Below are 27,333 nucleotides of genomic sequence, written 5' to 3'. Positions count from 1 at the left end.
CTACTTGCATAAAGCCCCAGCATTCACTTTCTGGCCATTCATGGTGCAGACTTTCTGGGGGCTTATAGGGATGGGCTGGGGAGGCTGATGGCCCACCTCATAGGGAGCTATCTCTTCCTCCAAGGAATGCCAGTCAGTCTGCTTGGGGTCAGGGTCCACCTCCAGGAAGATCCCATCGCTGAGGGGTCGGGTGGGTTCTGGCAGGCCGGCCATCCAGAATTGGTCCTTCTGCACACTGTAAGCAGCTGCACTAAGCCCAGACACACTGGCTGGAGCCGTGGCATGGGGACAACAGCCACGTGCCAAATGCTCCTTCCCCGTTTCCCCCAGTTCCTAGGCCACGGGCTGCCATGGTCACGTATCCTGATGCCCTTGGGGGTTGGGAGAGCACATGTGCCGGCAGCAAGGGAAGCCACAGTGTAGGATACAGCAGGGTCACCATTTGTGCCCAAACAGCCACAAGCAGGGCGCCATGTTTCACTCACCCTGGGATGGTGATCTCAGGGCTTTCTGCAAAACTCCCAAAGTGCTATCCCCACACCCATACTGGCCGTGTACGATCACGGTGCCAGTGCGGCTGTCCCCAGGTATCCACCAGGCTGGACACAGCTGCCAGAGAGCTCTAGCCCAGCTTGTGATAGCTGGGACTTAAGTAGTGACCAGCCAGGGCGCTTCGAGCTGGAATTCTCCAAGCTCGCCTGCCAAACATCAGCAGACCCCAACAACACATCATACTGGGGGACAGACTGTGAACAATGGTTTGCACCTTGAGGATGAGGACATTTTAGCTGGGAAGAGAGGACAGATGCCACAGTACCTGGGCCGTGCTATTCCTGATGTCAGTTGTCACACCACCTCCCATTCACCCAGCTGGTGAGGGAAGGACCCTGCCCCGGGGTTAGGTGGACGGCCATATATACCTGACACTGGGCAGATGAGATGGACGGCAGTTTATGAGTCCTATATCCTCACCTGGGGGAGGGGACACTGCAAGCCATGCAGGGTCACATGGGGTTGCCCTTGGGAGCACGTGAACAAGCAGGGGCTGCAGGTTGTAAGGGTGGCGAGAGGATGGAGGGCCCTGGTTCCCCAGCAGGGATGTGACTGGCTCAGCTGAGTAATTCTGTGTGCTGGCAGGGACCTGAAACTCAGTACTCAGGGCTGAGTGGGGACGGTGGCTGGTGCCCTCCCAGGCAGTGGGGTGTAGCTGAGGGTCCTTACTCATGGCTGCAGAGAGGCAGAAACCTGAGGCCTTCCTGATTTCACCAGATGTCCAAGCAGCACATAATACTGAGTCCTCGTGGTAGACCTTACACCGCAGACTGTGTTCCTTATCAAGCCTGAGTCTTTTTCCCTCCGCTGCTGAAGAATGCGATCCCATTACTTTGAACTGCCCAACAGAGTCTGTGGGGAACATCAGGTAAGACTCATTTCATTTATATTTTCACCCTTGGCTTCTTGCTGATCCATCTAGAATTTTTTAGAAATTCTCTGCCAGAGCTTTGAAAAAAAAGAAGAGGATTTTTAGGTAATAAAATAAGTCTGGAAATGATCTTTAAACAGCCCAGTGACAGAGTACATGCACACAACTTCTGTTACTCCCAGTAACTATGGTAGCTTTAATCCATTCTTCAAAAAAAGCATTTGTCTGTAGGCTAAACACAGACTAGCAATGTCAATGAATGAAGGAGCAGAGCCTGCTTTTTTTCAGATGGAGTTGGTATGCTGTGAATGGGAAGCTTTTTTTTATTTTATTTAATTAATTAATTTATTAATTTATTTAAAAGATTTTATTTATTTATTTGACAGACAGAGATCACAAGTAGGCAGAGAGGCAGGCAGAGAGAGAGGAGGTAGTAGGCTCCCTGCTGAGCAGAGAGCCCGATGCTGGGCTTGATCCCAGGACCCTGGGATCATGACCTGAGCTGAAGGCAGAGGTTTTAACCCACTGAGCCACCCAGGTGCCCCAGGAAGCTTTTTTTAAGCCACAACAAAACTGGATAGTCTAATAACATTTTTGTAATGTTTTTATAAAACTTTACCTTTTTTCAGGAACACTTTATTTATTTTGGGGGGGGGGGGTCTTTTCCCACAACGCCAAATCCAGGGATTGTTTTCTGATTATAAAAGAATGTTTGTTATTTTAAACTTCAGATAGGACAGAAGTGTATCCCCCCAAATTGAGATTTGCCTGTCATTCCATTTTTTACTTTTGAGGTACATCCTTCTAGAAGCTTCCTTGGGTCACCGTGTGGTTCAGTTACTTCTGGTACTGTCCAGCCCGTTGCTTTCCACTCTTTCAAAGCTCATTGGCAAAATTGCACAATGCTTCACAGCAGCTGAACTATATTTAGAGTATCAAATGTCTCAAAAAGCATGTCTTACCTCAAAATGGGCTAGTTTGGTCCTACCCGTTCCATAACACCAAGATGATTTTTAGCGAGACAAATTAAAAGTTCTGTTTAGGCTTGCTTGTCAAATGTCAGTCTGTCATAAATCTTAATAGTGATGCTCTTGGGTAGTCAGATCACTTTTGGAAAAAACAAAATTATACTGTATTTGATAGAATGGCCAATTTTAATTGTACACAGCTCTCTTGAAAGTTGTCAGTGATGCTGCTTTTAATTTTGGATTGGAGTTCTTGGGTCACCTACTATGAACATCATATTCTTATTTAGTCATCCTTAGTGTTTTCCTTGAAATTGCGATATAATGATTGAGTTTGCTGCCGACTAAATTTAAACAATTGTAGTAAATCCAAAGTATGAAATTTTCTCTTTTCGCATTCCTCAATTTGTTTAACCAAGTCTTGCTCCTCGCATGTTTTGTAACATGATATAGACTCAAGGAAGAGGCAAGAATGCTACATGGTTTGTTTAGCCTGCTTTTAGGGATTTTCCAAAACCAGTTAAGGTTACGTATGGAATATACCTTAGGACACTGTTGAGAAGCTGTTTAATTTTAAGTGATAGTTCTAGCTATAAGAAGTAAAGACTCTCCTAAAAGATGAAAATAGATCTATCAATGAATAAAAGGGGTAGAAACCTATTTGAGATTTTTTTTTCAGTTCTGTTGTAAAAGAAACCGTCATATTCCTAAGAAAAGGAGGACTGTACCTAGCTAATTCAGTTCGTTATTTCTTTGTATAATCTATAGGATTTGTTCTAACTGCTAGATATCCAGAGGATTCTTTGAAACCAACTTGGCAGTGAGAACAAAGAAGACTTACTAGGGGAGACACGTTTAAAAAAACAAACAAACAAAACCCCCACAGTCCATTTTCTAGAGCTCTGACATTAAAAGCAAGCCAAAAATACGTTCTTCAGAATATGTAACATTTGGTGTGTGAGTGCTTTTTATCATTTGAAAACTAAAATCTACCCCTTTGAATGAAGCAGACAGAAAATAATGCGGTTTCCTGGTGCGCAAAGTCAAAGTCTAACCTCACACACAAAATTTTATAAAGAATCCTTTACTTTTAGGAACTTAAAATCCATACCCCATCTGCTAGAGCCTGTCCTACTTCTGCAGTTTATTATAAGTGGCATTTGTTGAGTGGATGTTCTGAGACCAAACCTGGACTGGGTGTTCTTGGGTGTAAGAAAAAGCAGGAGGGGGGTCAGGGGGTGAGAGAAGACCCCCACAGAGCTTACAGACTCATTGGAGAGGCAAGGCACCCAGCATGAGATTCTAGGTGTGGAGATGGTTCACAGAGCTTAAAAACGTTCATGGAACTTGCAGCTGGGTGGCTTGGTCGGTTAAGTGTTGACTCTTGATCTCAGCTCAGGTCTTGATCTCTGGGTTGTGAGTTCAATCCTCATGCTGGGCTCCATGCTCAGCATGGAACCTTCTTAGAGGGAAAAAAAAAAAGAAAAGAAAATGTCTGCGGAACTTTATGTTCAAGAAAACACTTTCCACAACTTTAGCCAACAATGAAGTTTCAGTTATGTGGACTACATACACAAACATCAGGCAAATGAGAATAAGGCAAAATTTCTTCCAGTCTGTGGCCAACAATCTGTGCCAAGAGGAAACTGGAGTAATAATAAAAATAATAAATATCAGGTTGCTAACTCAGAGTTAGAGGTTATAGAAAGAATGACATTCTCTTCTATTTATTTATTTGGTTTCACCAAACAAAAAGTTTTATCTTTTAAGTTTTAAAAACTACATGAAAGTACTGGGTTCATTTAGTTGTGACAAAAGTATTGTACTAATGAAAGGTGTTTAATAATAAAGGAATATGGGGTAGAGGGTATATAGGAACTCTTTATACCATTTTCTCAAGTTATCTGTAAGTCTAAAACTATTCTAAAATTAAAATGTATTTTATCTCATTTAACGTTTTATTTAGAGAGAGTATGTGCAGGTGGGGGGAGGGGCAGAAGGGAAGAGAGAGAGCATCACAAGCAGACTCCTTGCTGAGCGTGGAGCCAGATGCGGGGCTCAATCCCACGACCCCAAGACCTTAGCTCAAATCAAGAGTCAGGAGCTTAAGCAACTGATTCACTAGGCATCCGTAGAGTAAAAATGTATTTTAAAAACCACACTAAGTAAAATTTAGAATCTAGAAAAATGCAAAACCTCATTCACAATTCCACTACTGTATTATAACCATTTTTTTTTGTCAATTGGATGTATTCCTTCATACGTTTTTTTCATGTGAATGATTATAAAAACTGTTTGTAAATATATCTTGTTTTTGTCATGTGATGTTATTTCACAGACTTTATCCAGCTTGCTACATGGCTGTGCCATCAGTTTGAACGGCTGTGTGGTATTACTGTCTCTGACATGAAAGTGATTCTGGGATGCGTGAGGGCAGGACGGAAGCATCCCTGCTATCAGCAGTGGTACCTGTCAGCGCTCTGAGGAGAGAGCCACTCACAAGTACTTTGCCTGGATTGAAGTATTAGAAGATCCTAGGTGAGGGGCGCCTGGGTGGCTCAGTCAGTTAAGCGTCTGCATTCACTCAGGTCATGATCTCAGAGTCCTGGGATCAAGCCCCTGCATCAGGCTCCCTGCTCATTGGGGAAGCCTGCTTCTCTCTCTCTCTGCTGCTCCCCCTGCTTGTGCTCTCTCTCTCTCCCTCTCTGTCAAATAAATAAATAAAATCTTAAAAAAAAAAAAAAAAAGAAGAAGAAGATCCTAGGGGATAAGACTGAAGGATGAGTTGGAGCCCAGGCCCCAGAGCTTGAATGCCAGACACAGGTGGATGGAAGGTATTGGGTGTGGGGAGTCATGGCCCAGTGACCATATCCGGGAGCCCAGGGGGACTGTAGAAAAGATGAAGGTAAATTTTAAGCCTGTAACTGGGAGCTGTTCCTACCAAAAATACAGAGAATTCAGGAAGAAGTTGAGATTCTTGTTGCGGGGATTAAGTTCTGTTTGTTTATGGGCTGTGAGACAAGATGTGAAGGTTTGTGCCCATGCCCCGTAAGTGCTAGAAAATGCAGCTCTGGGTCCTGGTTTAGACCTCTTGCATCTTTAGGTTACAGCTGAAGCCTCAGGAGTAGATGAGACTGCCAAGGACGGAGTCCTTGTAGAAAAGCAAAGAGGGGAACCAAGGACGGAAGCTTGAGGAACATGTCATGTTAGAGGCCAGAGGAAGAAAAGGAGCTCAGAAGCAGAAATCAGTCCTTGGGACAAAATGCAATTGCTAGGCTTAAAGAATGAGTGGGTGATAAGAAAGTTCAGGCAGTCCTGTCAGATTCCTTAAGGGAGGAAGGAAAAAATATAAATTCTTATTTGAGTATGTTAGAAAATACAGTAAAAGCTGATTCTTTTCAAGATGGGAAACAGGATTTTAAAGGATAAGGTATCACCAGGAGTGGAGTGATCAGAAACAGGAGAAGGAGACGTGACAATTAGTGGGCTTGGTTTTCCTTACAGGATTAATGTTCCTCGAAAATACTGATGGATAATGTGCTTGAAGATGTTCTGTGGGGGTACCTGGGTGGCCCAGTCAGTTAAGTGTCTGATTCCTGATCTCAGCTCAGGTCTTGATCTTAGTGTCCCCACATTGGGCTCCACACTGGGTATGACACCTATTTAAAAAAAAATGTTCTGTGGGGAACACCCAATATATTGGTTTCTTTCAAGGAGTGTATAATCTGGCAGGGAAGATAAATGCAAGCATATATTAGATAAATAAAGTTATTTGATGCACATATTGGTGAGTTAGCATTTTATTTTATTTTATTTTATTTATTTATTTTAAGATTTTATTTATTTATTTGACAGATCACAAGTAGGCAGAGAGGCAGGCAGATAGAGAGAGGAGGAAGCAGGCTCCCTGCTGAGCAGAGAGCCCGATGCGGGGCTCGATCCCAAGACCCTGGGATCATGACCTGAGCAGAAGGCAGAGGCTTTAACCCACTGAGCCACCCAGGCGCCCCATGAGTTAGCATTTTAAAAGTAAGAATTTCGGGGTGCCTAGGTGGCTCCGTTGGTTGTGTCTGTCTTTGTCTCAGGTCATGATCCTGGGGTCCTGAGATCTAGGCCTGCATCAGGCTCCTTGCTCAGTGGGGAGTCTGATTCTCCCTTTGCCCCTCCCCCTGCTCATGTTCTCTCTCTCAAATAAATAAATAAAATCTTCAACAATAAATAAATAAAACTAAGAATCTCAACTTTTTCAGAGACAGGATGAAAAGAAGACTGGATAGGTAAAGACACAAGTGTTCTTTTTAGATGTAAAGATTCTGGAAGCCGAGATAGCTGATGGCAGATTTGAGTAGGGCCTTGAATGGTGACCCTTGAGTGGGGCAGAAGGGGGAGAAATCTAGTGAGGAGATAGGAGGTTAAAGGGTGTGTTCTGTCCATACAGCAGGGAGACCAGAGGCCATCGTGAGTGAGGCAGGGGCGTGGTGGCATTTGGTAAGTTGGAAATGGATTGCGACAGGATAGATAATGCCGTATCCAGTATCCGTCTGTCCGTCCGTCCGTCCATCCATCCAGTCTTTGATACCACCACTTTCTTAGGTGCTGGGGATACAATGGTGAATGCTTGGAGATCCAAAGTTAGCATTTGACATATCCAGCCTGGAAAGCAGAGTAGGAATGTTTCAAGATGCTCTGTAGGCAGGTAAGCTGAGAAACTCTCCCTTCTGTTCTCAGAGAGTCTCAGCACATCTCCATCAGGGAAGGGAGAGAGAGGAGACTGCTGGTTGAGTTCGTTTGACAGGTAAGCAGACGTCTCGGAACAGACGTCTCCCACCACCTGGGAGACGTCTCCCACCACCTGGGAGAAACACCTCCCACCTCCCGTGACTGTTAACCCAGGCATCCAGCGGGTTTTCCAAAGCTCCACTTTGCAAAGTGCTGCTCTGGGCAAAGCAGTCTTGGTCTCCCAGACCTGGGGAGCTTCCTGGAAGAGTCTCCCCATAGAGTGATGGCACAGAACAGAGTTTTAGACAAGTCCTCTCAGCAGTGGCTCATCCAGGGGAGGGCTCAGGAGAAACATGGAGGCAATGGTGCTCATCCAGGAATGGGGGTCCCCAGGGCTCGGGTACAAGACATGGAGGGGGCCGTTCTGAACATCCGTGCTGGTGTTTAGGGCTGCTTTGCTGCTCTGGACCTTGCAAGTCCAAGGTGGATCCTTCTGCGGGTGCTGGGGGCAGGCTCAGCACTTGTTTATCAATGGCCATCTCCTCCCTGCGTCTTCCTGCCATCTTTCCTCTGCGTGGCTCTCTGTACAGATGTCCCCTTTACCCAAGGACACCAGTCATACTGGTTTAGGGCCCACCTTCATGACCTCATTGGAACTTGATACCTCTGTAAAGAGCCCATCTCCAAATACAGCCATGTTTTGAGGTCCTGGGTGTTAGGACTCCAATGTGTTGGATCTCTTTGTGGGGGGTACCTAAGTAAACTCATAGGAACATTTGCAAACAGAACAAAATGAGAACAAACAACAAGATGTTTGGAAGGAGGTGAAAGGATTTGGCATCCGTCAGGGCTTGGGACTGAAGAGAAGGGAAGCTGGTGACTGCTGGTGACCGGGTGCATGGGGGTCACTGTCAAAAACAGGAAAACACGAATTTGGGCAGTGGGGGATGAAAACAAATTGATCTTTCTTGAAGCTCATAAAATGTCGTGCAGCACATCACAGATGCTTTATGGGCGTGGAACTAGTAAGTAGGACTGATGAGGAACAAACGGTGTGATACTGAGTATTTCTCCTGGTGATAGTGCTCGAGGCATTGACTCCCGGGGTTCAGTCGTGCTCCTGCTCCTCAAGACTAGGACTCTCTCCTGCACTGGGTCAGTCCTGTTACCTGGGGGAAGGGGGTGGAGAGGCCTTAGTGAGACCACCCTGCTGGCCATCGCTGAGAAGAGAGGCAGGCCGGGTAGAGACAAAGGAGTGGGGCAGGTTTTAGGAGCTCTGAGCTTCCAGAATAGGGAGAGGGAGGGCAGAATCTTCCCAAACCTCAAAGTAGATTCTAAAAGCCCCCTAGGTGATTCTGATGCACCCCACTTCCTCTCCTACAAACAAAATCACTGAATAGGAGTCATGGCATCCAGGCATAGGTGAAATTCACCTGTCCCGCAGCAAGGCTGCTGTATGAATAATTTTGGCTCACGTTAATATAAATCTGCAGTTGCAGTTACTGGAGATTGATCACAAAAGTACCTCTTACCCTTTATCCGCCATATCCTGTCGCCATCCTACCCGTCTTGGCCAGTTTTGGATCATCCACGAGCCTGGCATGTGATTTTGCAGAGAGAAGGGGCAGAGGTCCTTCACACATCAAGTACGATCTGACGCTTGCCGGCAGGAATGAGAATCCTTAGGGACAGATTTACAAAATGCGGAAACACCTCTTAGTGACCTACAGAAAACAGATTTAAATTTTCTTACTAAAATTAGGCCCTCCTACGATCTGCTCAGCCCAGTGGATCTGGACCCTGATTGCACATAGGAATCACTTGGAGAACTTTTTTTTTTTTTTTTAAGATTTTTTATTTCTTTATTGGACAGAGAGAGATCACAAGTATGCAGAGCATCAGGCAGAGAGAGAGAGGGGGATGCAGCCTTCCCGCTGAGCAGGGAGCCTGATGCGGGACTTGATCCCAGACCCTGAGATCATGACCTGAGCCAAAGGGAGACGCTTGACGCACTGAGCCACCCAGGCACCCTACTTGGAGAACTTTTGTGATACTCCAGAGCCTGGCTTCCATCCCATAGAGATTCTGACTGAGATGGTTTGGTGTAGGCTTCCATCACTGCTAGCCCTTGATGCCCCGAGAATTTCACTGGGAGGCATGTAGACCACGCATCCATGGCGTGAGGGGTCCAGACATGCCCACAACATTAACTCTTCATTTTCCACGTATGCGGGCTGCTCCCACCGGCTGCCTCCAGGTGTAGCTCTTTGTGGTGCCTCTTTCCAAATGTCCCCTTTTTATAAGAACACCCATCCTCTGGGATGAGGATCCTCCCTAATGACCTCTCTTTAACATGATTACCTCCGTGAAGACTTTATTTCCGAATATAGTCATGTACTGAGGTTAGGACTCTGATATATGAATTTGGAGCAGGGGTAAGCGGGGCACAATTCAGCCTTAATCAGCATTCAGTGATTTGGTGTTGATTATATTGCAGCATTGATCTTGGAATTTGACACTGTGTAGGCATTTAATAAGTGGGATGGACGGATGAATACCTATCCTCTAGCACCAGGGGTATTGTGTATGCCAGCCGCTAATCCGTGCACAAAACATACACCCTGATTGTTTACATCCTCTTCCAAGCGGAAGGCCAGAGCTTTCCCAATTAACTAACCTCCAAATAAAAGTCATGTTCTTACGCAATGAAGAAGAGGGAAATGTTGGGGTTGATTTCACGTTAAAACCTGTTAAACCCCTAGGGCCTGCCTGGGCCTACTTAGCCAAAGTGACTCCATGTTGCCTAGGTAGACATTTTGTTGTTTAATAAATGCCTCAGCAGTTACTGATATCAGTTCCAGGTAACTGTTGCTAAAACACACACCTAAAACAAGGCCATTTTGTTTAATAAATGCCTCAACAGTTATTGATATCAGTTCCAGGTAACTGTTACTAAAACACACAGGTAGGAGACATCCAATCGGCCAAAGCCACATACATAGAGGTCTGCGGTTGTGCCCTATAAAACTAACCTGTAAGACTAAGGAGGGGTCGCTCTCTTCGGAGGCGGCCCTGGCCGGTCAGTCTGACTTGGCATAGAATAAGGCTTTGCATAACTTTCACTTTGTCTCAGTCTCGTTCCTTTGATAACGGACCCAACAGAAGTATTATTTCCTCTTTTTTTCCCCTTTATGAGGATATAACGATTTTGTATGTAGTTGTAATCACACTGTACAATGTAATGTTTATTTTAAAAATATTATTTATTTTAGAGACAGAGAGAGAGTGGGAGAGGGAGAGACAATGTCAAGCTGATTCTGTGCTGAGCAGGGAGCCCAACACAGGGCTTGATCTCACGACCCTGAGATCGTGACCTGAGCTGAAACCAAGAGTCCGACTGAGCCACCTAAGCGCCCCTCCTTTCTCAACTTAGTACAGTATCCTAAGCATTCTATGAGGTTAATGGGATGTAACCGAAAGAATAGTAATGAACATTTTTAAGGCTAAGACTTATTCCAAGCACTGACCTGTATGAATTCATTTAATCTTCCAAATGACTCTGTGTGGGACGTACTGTTACTGTGCCCATTTTACAGATGCATATTGTGACACAGAGAGGTTAAATAATTTGTTTAAGGTCACTCAGCTACTGAGAGTGGAGCCAAGATTTGAACCATGCAGGCATATTGATGCCAGACTCCATGCTTGCGGTTGCTACTGGCCTTACCACGGGCCTTGGAGCTAGACAGACCTATGAGGCCCCTGTCACCTTGAGCTAGTTGCCTGACCTCTTTGTTTCCTCCTTCCTAAAATGTGTACCAGTCTCCTGGCACATAGTAAATGCTCAATAAATACCTGGTTAGTATTGCATTTATTAATTTTTTTAAAAGATTTTATGTATTTATTTGACAGAGATCACAAGTACACAGAGGCAGGCAGAGAGAGAGGAGGAAGCAGGCTTTCCGCTGAGCAGAGAGCCCGATGCAGGACTCAATCCCAGGACCCCAGGATCATGACCTGAGCCAAAGGCAGAGGCTTAACCCACTGAGCTACCCAGGTGCCCTAGTATTGCCAGGTGCCCCATACCTCATTAACTCTTCACCTTCAAACTCAAAACTTGTCTCCTCACCTCCTCCACACCTGAAATTTTGAGGCCCAAAGAGATGTGGACGTGCTTCCCCTCTCCTTCCCCAAGTGAGAACACAGCACTGTATAATGACATGGTGTGGACAGAGCACTCTCAGCCAAATGTTTATATCCGCCTGGAACAGCCAACCCCAGCCACTTCTCCCCTAGTGCCATTATCATACCATCTTACCCGAGTAGGGCCCTTTCAAGATGGCTCCTGTCCACTTGTCCACTTGGCCATGGGGAACTTGTCAGGGATAGGGACGGCTCCCTTGGCACTTCCTCATACCTGTAGGGGAGGACCTCCCAGGGGCAGAGGGTTGGGCCCAGAGTATCTTCACATCAGTCAGCTTCCAATCAAGGAGTGAGAGGCTGGTCTGCCCCCTGCTGGCAAGCACACCCACAGGTGGTGATCCGGCTTGGGTGGGCAGAAAGGCTCCCCTTCCTCCTAAAGGCCGGGGAAGGGGAATAGCCACAGTGTTCACTTCTTTCAGTTCCTTCAAAGAAATCTCTTCTTACATAAGCTGAAGGTGGGGTTAGAGTAATTAATGGTCACACCACCACTTTTGGCCCCTTCATAGCTAGTCCTTTGGGATTTACCTGGCCCCTCACTGGGGATTGGATGCATACCATTGTCCTCCACTCGGGGCCCCAGTCACAGCTCTTGAGACACTAGGAGAATGTCCATCTCATATCCTGTTATATTCTTGGCCATAGAGTAATTGAAGAGTTTCCTCTTGTGGAACTTGAGGTTGGTTCAACTGTTTTGCTATCTGAAATATTGCTGTGGTAAACTTCCATCCCCTGCCTCTACCGCCCCCCATGGAAGCTGCAGATTTCCTAGACTACATTTGCATCTGGATTTGCAGACTAGACCTAGCAGGACAGCCCTCCAGTCTCCTCTTCCTCCCAACAAGTTATGAGAGCTCGCATCAGTTCCTAGTAACAAAATGCCGCCAAATAAAAAGATGCTGTTTTATCTGTTGAAAGCCTCTCAGTAACTAAGTTCTTTGAAATTGAACAAAACCTTTCACAGATAAAACTGCACAGTATATTGCCCAGAGGAGATGGCGGGCAGGGGGTCCACCCCAATTATTAAGCCATGGGATGCCAAGTGTGCTTGTTGATAGTGTTATGCCAAGTACCCTACAAGGATGAAGACTGAAGTTCTCAACCCTTTGCAAGCTGGAGAACTGTCTTAGTTAATGATGGACGCCCAAGACATTGTGGGTAATCTTGGATCTTGCTTATTCACCAAAGAAGCAGAAGTCTTTTATTTCCAAGGACACATGTTTTGTATCTTTGGTGGAACTTTCCCCCATGGCTTTGACCCCTCAACTACCATCCATGCCTACTCTTCTTCTTTTTTTTTTTTTTAAAGATTTTATTTATTTATTTGAGTGAGAGAGAAGAGAGCAAGCAGGGGGTAGGAGCAGAGCAAGAAGGAGAAAGATTCTCAAGCAGACTTTGTACTGAGCACAGAGCCCCAAGCAGGACTCGATCCCACGACCCTGAGATCGTGACCTGAGCCAAAACCAAGAGTCAGCCACTGAACCAGCTGCACCACCCATGCCTCTCCATGCCTTCAATTTCGATCTCTGGGTCCTTACCTTCCTCCCAGCTCCCAGAGATCCTGACAATTTAGAACATGGGTTTGGGCCCAGGTGTGCAGATGGACACCTTGGCAGGGTTTGAGCCCAAGGCGCCCCCAGAAATCATGTCGTTCATGGTTTCTTTTGTTTTACAGCAGAGAGAAACAGCTGGCTTGAATGATGGACTAGGGGCTTCTTGCAGACTTGTTTACCATCCGGTCACATGCCACACCTTGTGGGACTGTGGGCAAGGAGGTGATATTTGCTCTAAATAGGTGTCCGATATACAAGCTGTTTCTCCCATAGGCAGCATTCATGGATCCAGGAACAAATGGGTGGAATGGTAAGCGTCCTTACTCACTGATATTCCGGATGACCTACTGCAGAATTTTCAGTCCTTGTACCATGACCGTACACTTTGCTTCCCTAGAGGTCTTAGTTCTAAAGGAGAATTGCTTCCACACAGAAACACCACAATGATTCTGTTCAATGGAAAGCTGAGACTTCGCCTTGTCACTTTGAGCTTGTCTTGTCTCCATGGATGTCTCTTTGTCCTTCCAGCCTGATCTTTCATCTCTAACAAGTACCCTAGGCCAAAAAACATGACAGTGCCATCCTGCCTCCTGTACAGGCACCCCTGATCCACATGATACAGAGGCTGCCTGGAGGGCTATGTTGGGAGATGGACCTGGGAATCTCAGATCTGGGGCCCTGGACCAGACTTATGTGCTTTGTCCACAGTCCTCCAGGGGCTGATGGAGAGTATGACACAGATAGGAAAGAGGTTTTTATCTCACAACCCTGTCTCTCTCACTGTGAGCGTTAGTACCACTGTCCCACACCTGATAGTAGTAGTTGCCTCGTCCTTGGCCCTAGTCTTGCTGGTGTTTAGGGTGTCCCTTTCTTCCAAGTTGGACTCCTAGAATCAGGAAATCCCCGTGGGACCCTTGTTACTGTTACATATGGCCAGCCAGGGACCTGTCCTGACAGCTGCAAGTACCACTAAACACTGAAGATTTCTGTACTGTCTCCCTGACAGGTGATCATGACCATCTGTCCCAGGGTCAGTGAGGACAGGGTAGCTGAGTCAGCTCCAGGGAGGCCTTTCAGGAGCCTGGCCATGGGGCTGAACTGGGCTCTTGTAGAGCTACAGACAACACCTGATTCAGGGAAAGTGGTCCTGTGACCTCAGTGTCTACCCCTCCTGCTTCACGTCCCCTCTGCATCCCCCAGCTGAACTCTGGTCCCATCCTCAACATGTCATGAGAATGGGAAACTCTCTCATTATGACACTTGTTTATCATGGTACGTTTGGGAATTTACTGTTGTAGAATCACCTGCTCTTAGAGAGTCACCATGACTTCTAGTTTATTTCCGTGTGGGCTGACTATCTCTCTGACTCACTCCATCCCACAGCAGTCCAGCAATGTACATCTCAACACTTTGATTCCTTTCATTTTTTTCTTCCATGTCTCATGTAAGTTTTGCAAAGTGCCAGAAACCACCCCTGACTGAGGGACTCACTTCATGTTTTGTGCCTCTTTGAGGGTCCCCATGGTTACATCTTTGCATAGGGAATGAGTTCTGGGGACCAGATAGTCTGTGGTCCCTCCTGGGAACAGGACCTGTCTCTGAAGCAAGGACAGCACAGGGACCAGAGACATGGCCTGAGACCATGGGAATCACTTCACTCTGTAGACAGTCTCACAGGAGGCTGCAGACCCACCTTCCAGGAACCAGGGGCTCTGAGTGCCCCATCTCCCATCCCCCCGAGTCACTCCTGAGCAAGGCACCTGCAGCCCAAGATCTGCATCTGCAAGGAGTGGGGCAGGAGAGGCAGATGGGTAGGAGTCAGGGTGCCTATGGACGTGCCCAGCAGAGAAGAGTCAGTTATCTGGGACCTCAGGTAGAGAGACAGGGACTGGAATTTCAATGTTCTGGGTAACTGTGTGTGAATCTGACCCTCAGAACATAGTCCCTGGAGCCTGAGGAGTTAGGATAGATCAGGCTGACAGGCTCTGAGGACTGAACCCTGGACCCCTGCTGACCCCCAGGCCTGGTTTCCCTGTGAGGCTCCCTTTGGTCAGCCCTAGCCTCTGTCCTGCTGCTCCTGATGCGGTCTGCTGCCCCCTGCTGGTGGAGACTGGCTCAGACCAGGAGCTTCTGTCCTGCAGGTCACTCCACAGCACCTGTCACCTGAGAAAGGGTGTGGACAAGGGTTTCCAGCCTCCCACAGTAAGTTGCCCCCACTGCCTTGCCCAGACCAGCACAGAAGTTCACACAGAGTGCAGGAGACAGCACAGGTGGGATTCCTTCCTCTTGTCCACGGGTTGATATGGCCTAGCCTTGCCACTGGCTGTTGCAGTAGTGTGGGTGCAGGCTAAAGTGTAGTGTGCTGAAAGGGTCACAGTTCAGAAAACCTTTGTGAGATCCTGTTGGCACTCCTTTCTTAAGTCCGATGCTGCCTGCATCCCAGTGAGTGTCGCTGGGTCACAGAGCAACAGGGGATCCTTCTAGCACTAACGTTCACATGTGCACCTAAATCTTTATTTGCATATTCCTGTCATCTCTGACACTGTTGTTTCTACTACAACCCAGTGCACTAGCAGTCTGAGGGAGGATGATTTGTACACGAGCCTCCTGGGTGATGTGGATGAAACAGGGAAGTTGGGAATCAGACCTGCATGTGCAATTTCACATCATACATGTAACACTTTTGCTGAGCCCCTTCCCTTGGGTTTCTGTAGAGGATGGACAAGAGACTCCCTGCCCAGTGTCCACTCACTGAGACCCTACAACCTCTGTTTCATTCATAAGACTCTGTCAATATTTGTACATCATCGAATTTGGAAACAAACTGTTTTTAACATCAGCATAATTGTCCTCATTTCATATCACATAAAGTTGAGGTCCAGGAAAAAAGATTCCCCGGAGAGCAGAGAAAAGTGGGGCTAGTCCAGGATGGAGCCCAGGTGTGCTGGATTCAGATCCCAGGCACCTAGGGGCAGGGCTTGTGCAGAACTGGAGGGAGGGAGGGTAAGGCCAGGTTGGGCAGCAGGGCTCCTGTCACTGAACTCACTGCCATCCCCATCCTGCCTGGTGTATGGAGGAGTCCCCTCAGCCTGCACGTGGGGTGGATCAGCGGTGTCCTATCCCAGGTTAGAGCTGGAGAATCTGTGAGGACAGTAGAGAATGTTTGGCTATACAGGGACCTGGCGTGTGTCCTCCTGGATCTGCTCCGTATTATTGCTTACTCCTCTCTGTCCTCTAAGTTGGAGAGAATGACAGGAGTCTTCTGGCCATACAGCTGGGGTCAGTGAGTCCTGCAGTGGACACAAGGCCTCTAGTTTCAGGAGAATCAGGGGCTCCTTCTCTGGGTTCCAACCCTGCAGCACTCTCCAGGCTGAATTCAGGTTCAAGGTCATGCTCAGGTTCCTCTGGGGGTTGACCCAATGGGCAGCACCAGGTCAGCACCTGGGAGCGAGTGAGGTGGGAAACAGGAAAAGGTCCAGCCTATGGTGGGTTTGCAGCCATCACCCCGTATCTTATAGTTCCCCCCAATGACACGACATCACTCAGGTGCAGGATAAGGACGCCATAACATGGTCTCTTCTCTGTCATTATTTTTGCTCTCATCATCATACGTTTTACATGTTCCTCCATTATAAATTAAACATGTTGCTATTGTTTTTGCTTTTAGCACTGGATGGTATTTCCACACATTGACCACTAAAATTTGTTTTAGGTTTTTCCATGTAGATATGATTTCTGAAGTTTATTATACTTTATGCAGACTCACATTTCCATATGCCACTCTTTCCTTCTGACTGAGGGGCGTCCTTCACTCTCACTTGTGCTGAGGGTCTGTGGGTGATCAGTTCTGGGAGGTTTGCTGTCTGAGAAAGGTTGATTTTGTCTTCACTTTTCAATGACATTTTTCATCAGTAAAGACCAATGCCGACAGATTTTTCCTATTAGCATGTTGAAGACATTGCTCCCTGTTTTCCAGTTTACATGGTTCATGATGAGAAATGTGCTCCCAGCACGATTCTGGGAACTCTGTAGGGTACAGGACTCTCCTCTCTGCCTGTGAGAGTTTCGGATACATTGGTTCCTGGGTTTCTCCAAATTTACAGCCTTTTTTAGATTATATCTTCACAGACTTTTTATTTCACCCCCAGTCCCTCACCTTCCCTCCCTTAAGTCCCTACACTTGCACACTGTCTCGGTGGTGTGAAGGTATCCTCTGGGCACTGAGCCTTCATTAATTTTATTAGGTCTTTCACTGTGTGTTTCATTTTGAATACTTTCCATCGCTATGCCATCAGATTCCCTGACAGCATTATATTTCCTGTCAGTCTATCCCCAGTATTTTTAAATTTCAGACATATTCATTTAGGGAAGTTTTAAAAGAAAAGTTCTTTAAAAAGGTGTTCCATTTCTGCTTCTCACATGTGCAGTCCTTCCTCCACACATAGTCCCAGAGGAAATGGAGTTCTAACAACTGCTTACAAATGCCCTGGTGATCTGCCCTGTGCAGCCTGCCTGGAGGACTGGGAAGAAGGGGACAAACTGGGGACCTCAGACCTGGGGACCTGGGCCTGACCTGCTCATTGCTCTGCTCTCCTCCTGGAGCTGGAGGAGAGTGTGACACAGATGGGCAAGGGGTTTGTTTCTCACTTCCCCATCTGCCTGTGTCACTATGAGCATTACCACTATCCCACAGCTGACAGTAACAGTCAGCCTCGTCCTTGGCCTGTGCCCTGCTGATGGTGAGGGTAGCCGTGTTCCCTGACTTGGAGCCAGAGAATCGCTCTGGGATCCCAGAGGGCCGCTCACTATCTGCATAAATGACTGTCAAAGGGGCTTCTCCTGGCTTCTGCTGGTACCAGTGTACATAATCATATTCCAGTTCCTCTCCAGTGCAGGTGATTGTATCCGTCTGTCCCAGGGCCACTGACACAAAGCATGGCTGAGTCAGCTCACTGGAGACTACGGAGCCTGAAAAGACAGAAGAGGAGAGGTTGCAATGAGGTCCAGGGGCTCATTCCAGGATCCTAATACTGAGGTTGTGCTGTGCCTATGCTCAGGGTTTTGGGCAGGCTCAGCTCAGGTCCTGTGGGGCTGAGAGTGTGAGCAGGACTGAGGACAGCACCTGTGCAGAGTGAGGATGAGGAGTGAGAGAGAAGTCCAGGCCATGGCGGATTTGCTCGGGGCTGCTTCTGAGAATCACAGCTGAATCAGCCTCACCCTGGCCTCTCTTCTTTCCAGGCCTTTTGTTCTGTGGGTGATAGTATTTATGCAAATTTCCTTCTCTCTGGGACTCAAACCATCTGTGAGCTCAGGCCAGGTGAATGAGGAGGGAGGAAATGATCCTGCAGCTTCCTCCAACAGCTCTCAGGTCAGAAAATGAAAGTTGGTCTCCAAATTTGGTATCACAATCACATTCCAGAGATTTGAACACAACCACTGACCCTACACATTCTTCTTGGGGTTTGTCCGGGGCTGGCCCAGGGTCTTCCAGATTCCTGGCCATGGGCTGCTGGTCTTGTCCCTCTGAGAAATGCAGATAACACTAGAGTCAGGGAAAGGTGGTTCAGTGACCTCATAACCTCCTTCCCTGGCTTCTCATTCCCTCTCCATACCCCAGAGACTCTGTGGTCCCATCTGTGGCATGACAACAAAATAGGAAACTCTCATTTTGAGGTTCATCATCATTTTGTAAGTGGGAGCTTACTAGTCAAACAACCACCTGCTGTTGGAGATTCATCAGGATTTCTGGTCTATTTACACATGGTGCTGTTGTCTCTATGCAACCCCCATCCCACAGCAGACCAGCAATTGACATAATCAACCAGTTGATTTTGTTTACTTTTTTCATCAACGTTTCATGCAAACCTGTTAGTATGGCCTGAATCCATGTGAAAATATTTCAAGGTTGGTGGTCTTGTGAGGATCCACATGATCACATGTTCCCATATGGTGTGAGCTTGAGGCCCAGAGCCATGGTCCCTGCAACCATGAGAGTCACGTCACTCTGGAGACAGTCTCACAAGGAGGCTCCAATTGCTCCTCCAGGAACCAGGATCCCCAAGTGCTCTGCCTCCTGCCCCCGAGATGCCCTTGAACAAAGGAGCTGCAGCCCCAGGTCTGAGTTGGGGTGGAGGTGGGGAAGGAGAGGTAGAGTGTGAGTCATCAGTTGTCTCTGGATGTGCCCAGCACAGAGGAGTCAGTCCCTGGGACACTGGTGGACAGAGAAGGGACCTGAATTTCCCAGGTGAGATGTTTACTGTGTAAGGACTCATGTCATTGTCCTGGGTGACACTGTGTATCTGACCCTCAGAGCAAGGTCCTTGCAGCCAGAGGAGTTAGGATGGATCATCCTGACAGCCTCTGAGGACTGAACCTTAGACAACCTGCTGAAATCCTGGCCTGGTGTTCCTGAAGACCCCCCACTGGGCCACCCCAGCCTCTGTCCTGCAGCTCCTTGATGCAGCTCTGCTGCTCCCCTGCTGGTGGAAACAGACTCAGACCAGGAGCTTCCCTCCTGCAGGTCACCCCAGAGCACCTGTCACATGAGAAGGGGTGTGGACCAGGGTTTCCAGCCTCCCACAGGCAGCTGCCCCCCTGGTCTGCCCAACCCAGCAGAGAAGGTCACATACAAGGTGCAGGAGGCAGGGCAGGTGGGATTATTGTGCTTGTTCCAGGGTTGAAATGCCCTGGAGTAACCCATTGTCTTCTTTCAGAAAGGAGAGTGCATGGGTCAATGCAGTGCATTTCAAAAGGGTCAGTGTCTGGGCAAACCTGGGTGATGTCCCACAGCCACTGGGTTCCTGTGTATTTAGGAATCAGACCAATGCTTCTTGCATCCGTATCCATATAGTTGGGTCATGGGAGCGACAGGCGATGGTTCTGGTGCTAAGTTCAGTTGAGCAGGCAAACCTTAACTTTTATCCTCAATAGTGTTACTTTTACTGCATTTTAAATTACTCCAGCCCTCTTCTCATGAGTTTTGTGTGGGAGGATTTGTAGCCTATTCTCTGCTTTTGTGGAATTGGGCATCTATTAATTATACTTGGACCCAGGTGCACATGATGCAGGTCACAGGGCAGCTGAAAACTTTTCCTTGGATTCCCACAGAGGACGACCAGACACTCCAACCACAAGCTCAACTCACTGAACTCACATTGACTCTCTACTAATTAGTAGGACTCTTAAAATATTTTGTATCATTTAATGTGAAATGAAGTGCTCACTTTGGCAGCACATACACTAATGTGAAATTTAAACAGTGTTTCTTACTTGAGTGTAAGCTTCCCCATTTCACAGCAGGTAAAGCTGAGGCCCAGAGAGGCTAGCTTCCCAGAAAAACAGAGGAGAGTGGGGCAAGTCCAGAAATGGAGACCAGATGTGCTGGATTCAGATGCTGGTCTCATTAGGGCAGAGCTAGACCAGAACAGGAGGGAGAGAGGGTGAGGCCAAGCTGGGCAGCAGGACTTCTGTCCCTCAGCTCACTGCCATCCTCTTCATGGCCTGGCCTATAAGGGAACCTGGCTAGTCAGACCATGTGGAGGGTCAGGGATGTCATGCCCCAGGTTTGAGTTGGAGAATCTATGGGGAGAGTAGAGGCTGTTTGGTGGTACAGGGGCCTGACCTGGGTCCTGCTGCATCTACTCTATATTATTGTTTTGTTCTCTCTGTGCTCCATGTTTGGAGGAGTGACAGAGGTCTTGAGGGCACAGTAATAGGGTCAGATGAGTCTTGCAGTGGACAAAAGTCCTCTAGGGGCTCATTCTCTGGGTCCCACCACCTCTGGTACCCTCTGGGCAGAGCTCAGGGTCAGGGTCATGCTCAGGGTCCTGTGGGGGCTGAGCCTGTGAGCAGGGCCTGGGCAGCACCTGGGCAGCAAATCAGGAGGAGGAGCAGAGGAGGGTCCAGGCATTGGTGGGCAGCCCAGACTCTTTCTCTTGAGTCCACTGCTGAGCCTGGCCTCCCTGAGCCTCCCTCATGCCTTTTCACTGGTTCCTGTGAAAATGGTCCTCATGCTGGCGGAGAGAATCTCCTTGCTTCTGTGCGAGCTGCGCAGGTTTGGCTGTGCTCACCTCTCAGCTCCATAGGGGAGCTCTGGTCACTCTGTGTTTGAGCTGCATCACAACTGGGGAGAGGGAGAGCGGATGGCATTTCTGTTGAAGTTTTCATGAAATTTGTCATGTGATCATTTGATTCTATTTCTGTGAGTGTTTCAAATACACTAGACATGAAATATTCCATCCTGACCGCGTGTAAGAGTTCAATTCAACTTCCCAATTCCCCTCTGTTCTGTGCTTTTTTTTTACATCTTGAATTATGGAACAGAATTGAGTGCGAATATTGTCTTGATCTTGCATTTAGTATAAGATTATTTATGTAGTTTTCTCATCCTTTGATGTTGCTATTAAAATCATTTTGACAATGTCTGTTTTTAATTGTGGGGTTTAGAGCCTTTCCTGACTTTGTGTGGTAACATAGTTTGTTAGATCCCATCCCCATTTTTATTTTCTCTATGTTCCATGGGTTGTCTTTTCTCTTCCATTTTTATCTTCTTCTTGAGAATTGGAGCATTTTTCTATAATCTGCTTTGTTTTTCTGTTTTGGCTTATTACGGTAACTCCTTGCTCTCCTGTAATCTGTGTCTCATCACAGGCTACATTCAGGTGACATCACACCATGGGACAGGGAGCCTCAGACATTAGAGCCCAATTCCTACCTTCTCAGGGCTGTGGTAGGAATGTCATACCCATCACTGTTAGCTACTGTGATAAATTCCAACATATGCAGTGAATTAGATTTGCTCTAGACAGTGATTTATTTTTCAAAGAGAGTTAAATTGTCAAAAGAAATTCTTCATATTTATCCCTGTAGTTATAATTTCTGACTCTTACAATCATTTCGTAGATCTGGATTCTTTCTGGATTCCCTTCCTCCTGCCTGAGGGACGTCCAGTAGTATTTCCTGTGATATGGGTCTGCTGATGATCAGTTCTGTCAGTTTGGTGAGCTGAGAAAAGGTTTTTTTAAGGCCTTCGTTATGGAAGGCTATTTCCCATGGATAAAGAAATAAGGGTGTGTGTTTGTTTGTTTGTTTAGTATTTTGAAGATGTTAAGCCACTGCCCTCTGTGTGCATTTATGCTCATGAGAAATTTGTTGGTATCCTTCACTGTTCCTCTGAATCTAGTGTCTTTCCTCTCAGGGTGTTTTTCACACTCTCTTTTTCTCTGCCTTTCACAATGTGATAGTGGATGGGGGTTGGGTGGTTGTTTCCCCCCACGCCCCGTATTTCATGTACTTAGGGTTTCTCAAAAATTTGGAAAATATAGGTACTGAATTTTCATGAAATTTGAAACATTTTTGGCAAATACTCCTCAAATATTTTTTTATCCTCCCTTCCCCACCCTCACTCCCTGGGTTCACAATTATATGTGCATGACATTGCTCACATTTTCCTACACTGAATGCTGCTCTGCTCACCTATAAAGTCTCTCTGTGCCTTTCACTTGCCATATCTGTGCTGTGTCTTCAGATTCCCTCATGATCTTCATCTTGTCGTGTCTGCTGGTGATCTCAACTGTTGTGTTTGTGATCTGACACACTGTTGTTTTCATCTCTAGTGGTTTGATTGGGGTGCTTTAATTTTCTTCTCTGTCTCCTCTTAGGTTTTCAATCCTTCAGATGAAATTTGGATGAAAGTTTGCAACATTTTCCTGACTTCCATGCCTTCTGTCCTGTCCTGCATCTTCCAGACCTGCCACCCCAGGACTGCCTGAGCTTATTCTTAACCTGAGTGACTCTCTCCCACCATCTCTGTCTCTCTGTGCATCACAGAGAAATACACACATACATGCACATGACATCCATGTCCTATTAGATCTGTACCCTCCGGATATTCCTAAGTCATGCACGTTAGTATCTATAGCTCTTTGTTGTTAAAATGATGTTGTTTTAATGGTTTTTTTCTTATGGCTTTGCAGTCAGTCCTTACCTCCTACCTCATCAGAGTTCCTCCCAGTGACCTGACATCACTCACTTGCAGGATAAGGACGTCATAACATGGTCCCATCTCCCTCATCATTTCTGCTTTCATTGTCATGTTTTACTTGTTCTTCCACTGTAAATCTAACACGTTGCTATGGTTTTTGCTTTAAGCACATGACTGTATTTCTAGGCATTAACCACTAAAACTTGTTTTAGGTTTATCCATGTAGTTACGATTTCCCAAGCTTATTATAGTTTGTGCAGACTCACTTTTCCTTCTGTCACCCTTTCCTTCTCTCTAAGGGGCGTCCATCACTGTCACTCATGCTGAGGGTTTGCAGGTGATCAGTTCTGGGAAGACTGTTGTCTAAGAAAGGTTGATTTCGTCTTCACTTTGCAATGACATTTTTTGTCAGTAAAGACCAAAGATGACAGATATTTCCTACTAGAATTTTAAAATGTAGCTCTTTTTTTCTACAGTTTTACAGTTTACATAGTTCATGATGAGAAATGTACTTCCTCTAGCAACAGCAATCAGACAACAAAGAGAAATAAAAGGTATCCAAATTGGCAATGAAGAAGTCAAACTCTCTCTCTTCGCAGATGACATGATTCTTTATGTGGAAAACCCAAAAGACTCCACACCCAAACTACTAGAACTCATACAGCAATTCAGTAACGTGGCAGGATACAAAGTCAATGTACAGAAATCAGTGGCTTCCTTATACACTAACAAGAAAATACAGAAAGGGAAATTAGAGAATCGATTCCATTTACTATAGCACCAAGAACCATAAGATATCTGGGAGTAAACCTAACCAAAGAGGTAAAGGATCTGTACTCGAGAAACTACAGAACACTTATGAAAGAAATTGAAGAAGACACAAAAAGATGGAAGACCATTCCATGCTCTTGGATTGGAAGAATAAACATTGTTAAAATGTCTATACTGCCTAGAGCAATCTATACTTTTAATGCCATTCCGATAAAAATTCCACCGGTATTTTTCAAAGAGCTGGAGCAAGTAACCCAGAAATTTGTATGGAATCAGAAGAGACACCGAATCACTAAGGAAATGTTGAAAAACAAAAATAAAACTGGCGGCATCACGTTACCTGATTTCAAGCTTTACTACAAAGCTGTGATCTCCAAGACAGCATGGTACTGTCATAAAAACAGACACATAGACCAGTGGAACAGAGTAGAGAGCCCAGATATGGACCCACAACTCCATGGTCAAATAATCTTCGACAAAGCAGGAAAAAATATACAGTGGAAAAAAGACAGTCTCTTCAATACATGGTGCTGGGAAAACTGGACAGCTATATGTAGAAGAATGAAACTCGACCATTCTCTTACACCGTACACAAAGATAAACTCAAAATGGATAAAAGACCTCAACGTGAGCCAGGAATCCATCAGAATCCTAGAGGAGAACATAGGCAGTAACCTCTTCAATATCAGCCACAGCAACTTCTTTCAAGATATGTCTCCAAAGGCAAAGGAAACAAAAGCAAAAATAAACTTTTGGGACTTCATCAAGATCAGAAGCTTCTGCACAGCAAAGGAAACAGTCAACAAAACAAAGAGGCAACCCACAGAATGGGAGAAGATACTTGCAAATGACAGTACAGACAAAAGGTTGATATCCAGGATCTATAAAGAACTCCTCAAACTCAACACACACAAAACAGATAATCATAGGGGCCCCTGGGTGGCTCAGTGGGTTAAAGCCTCTGCTTTTGGCTCAGGTCATGATCCAAGGGTCCTGGGATCGAGCCCCGCATCGGGCTCTCTGCTCAGCAAGGAGCCTGATTTCCTTCCTCTCTCTCTGCCTGCCTCTCTGCCTACCTGTGATCTCTGTCAAATAAATTAAAACAAAACAAAACAAAAACAGATAATCATATCAAAAAATGGGCAGAAGATATGAACAGACACTTCTCCAAAGAAGACCTACAAATGGCTATCAGACACATGAAAAAATGTTCATCATCACTAGCCTTCAGGGAGATTCAAATTAAAACCACATTGAGATACCACCTTACACCAGTTAGAATGGCCAAAATTAGCAAGACAGGAAACAACATGTGTTGGAGAGGATGTGGAGAAAGGGGAACCCTCTTACACTGTTGGTGGGAATGCAAGTTAGTGCAGCCATTTTGAAGAACAGTGTGGAGATTCCTCAAGAAATTAAAAATAGAGCTTCCCTATGACCCTGCCATTGCACTACTGGGTATTTACCCCAAAGATACAGATGAAGTGAATAGAAGGGCCATCTGTACCCCAATGTTTATAGCAGCAATGGCCACAGTCACCAAACTGTGGAAGGAACCAAGATGCCCTTCAACGGATGAATGGATAAGGAAGATGTGGTCCATACACTATGGAGTATTATGCCTCTATCAGAAAGGATGAATACCCAACTTTTGTAGCAACATGGACGGGACTGGAAGAGATTATGCTGAGTGAAATAAGTCAAGCAGAGAGAGTCAATTATCATATGGTTTCACTTATTTGTGGAGCATAACAAATGACATGGGGAGATGGAGAGAAGGGAGTTGAGGGAAATTGGAAGGGGAGGTGAACCATGAGAGACTATGGACTCTGAAAAACAACCTGAGGGTCTTGAAAGGGCGGGGGGGGAGGTTGGGGGAACAAGGTGGTGGGTATTAGGGAGGACACGTATTACATGGAGCACTGGGTGTGGTGCAAAAAACAATGAATACTGTTACGCTGAAAAGAAATTAAAAAAAATAAAACAATAAAAACCAGAGTGATTTCCCCCCCCCCAACAAAACAAAACAAACAAACAAACAAAAGAAATGTACTTCCTCCATGATGCTGGTTCTCTGTAGGAAACAAGACTCTCCTCTCTGGTTGTGAGAGTTTCTGTATTGTTGTTTTGTTATAATTTCATACGATGTGCCCTGTGCTGTCTCTCATGTTCCCTGTGCCTGAGCTTCATTGAGCTTCCTGGATATATAAGTTCCTAGGTTTATTCAAATTTGAAGCCTTTTCTGTAGATTGTTTCTTCTCCTATTTTTTTGATTCACCCTCAGTTTCATACCTTCCCTCCCTGAAGCCTCTGCCCTTGCACACTGTCTGGGTGGCACAAAGGTGTCCTACAGGCACTTAGCCTTCATTAATTTAATTAGTCATTTCACTGTGTCTTTCATTTTGAACACTTTATATCTCTTTCAAATTCCCTATTCTTTTCTTTTGCAGCATCATACCTGCTGTCCATCTATCCCCTGTATTTTTAAATTTCAGACATATTCATTTAGGGAAGTTTTTAAAACAAAGTTTCTTTAAAAAATGTCTTCCAGGCACCTGGGTGGCTCAGTGGGTTAGGTTAGGCTGCTGCCTTCGGCTCCGCTGCCTTCGGCTCAGGTCATGATCTCAGGTTCCTGGGATCGAGTCCCGCATCGGGCTCTCTGCTCAGCAGGGAGCCTGCTTCCTTCTCTCTCTCTCTCTCTGCCTGCCTCTCCATCTACTTGTGATCTCTCTCTGTCAAATAAATAAATAAAATCTTTAAAAAAATAATAAAAAAAATAAAAAATGTCTTCCATTTCTGCTTCTCACATGTGTAGTCTTTTCTTCACCCACAGTCCCAGGGAAACAGAGTTCTAATAATTGATTACAAATTTCATGCTGATCTGCCCTGTGCAGCCTGCCTAGAGGACTGGGGGGAAGGGGACAAACTGGAGACCTCAGACCTGGGGACCTGGGACAGACCTGCTCAGTGCTCTGTGCACAGATCTGCTGGCGCTGGAGGAGAGGGTGACATAGATGGGGAAGGGGTTTGTGTCTCACTTCCCCATTTGCCTGTGTCACTGTGAGCACCAGCACTGTTGTCATAGTACTTACAGTAAGTCAGCCTCGTCCTCAGCCTGTGCTCTGCCAATGGTCAGGGTGGCTGTGTTCCCTGACTTGGAGCCAAAGATTCGCTCTGGGATCCCAGAGGGCCGCTAACTATCATCATAAAAGACCATCAAAGGGTCTTGACTTGGCTTCTGCTGGTACCAGTGTACATAACCATATTCCAGTTTCTCTCCAGTGTAGGTGATTTTAGCCATCTGACCCAGGGCCACTGGCACAAAGGGCGGCTGAGTCAGCTAACTCGAGGTCACAGAGCCTGAAAAGACAGAAGAGGAGAGATTGCAATGAGGTCCGGAGACTCATCCCAGGGTCCCAATATTGAGGCTATGCTGTGCCTGAGCTTGGGGTTTGGCGCAGGCTCAACTCAGGTCCTGTGCAGCTGAGTGCAGGCAGGACTGGGGACAGCACCTGTGCAGAGAGTGACGACGAGAAGTGAGAGAGGAGTCCAGGCCATGGTGCATGTGCTCAGTGCTCTGTCTTCTGAGAACCACAGCTGGGCCAGGCTCACTCTATCCTCTCTTATTTCTTTCCAGGCTCTGGGGTCTGTGATTGTTAGTATTTATGCAAATTTCCTCCTCTCTGGGACTGCACATGCATTCAAACCACTTGTGAGCTC

General features: G+C 46.3%; 1 gene segment (V, D, J or C); it reads right to left on the bottom strand.

The window, feature by feature from the left end:
- Nucleotides 1-27,234, bottom strand: LOC116862418. The segment is given in 4 exon segments: nucleotides 1-269; nucleotides 17,508-17,818; nucleotides 26,964-26,973; nucleotides 27,126-27,234. Coding segments are annotated over 4 exon segments (636 nt in total).
- Between the last annotated feature and the right edge of the window lie 99 nt (nucleotides 27,235-27,333).

This window comes from Lontra canadensis, unplaced genomic scaffold (genome assembly GCF_010015895.1).
Source record: "Lontra canadensis isolate GAN:19392208 unplaced genomic scaffold, GSC_riverotter_1.0 scaffold241, whole genome shotgun sequence".
NCBI lineage: Eukaryota > Metazoa > Chordata > Mammalia > Carnivora > Mustelidae > Lontra > Lontra canadensis.
Note: the sequence above shows the minus strand (reverse complement) of the source record. Positions and strands in the feature narration are given on the sequence as shown.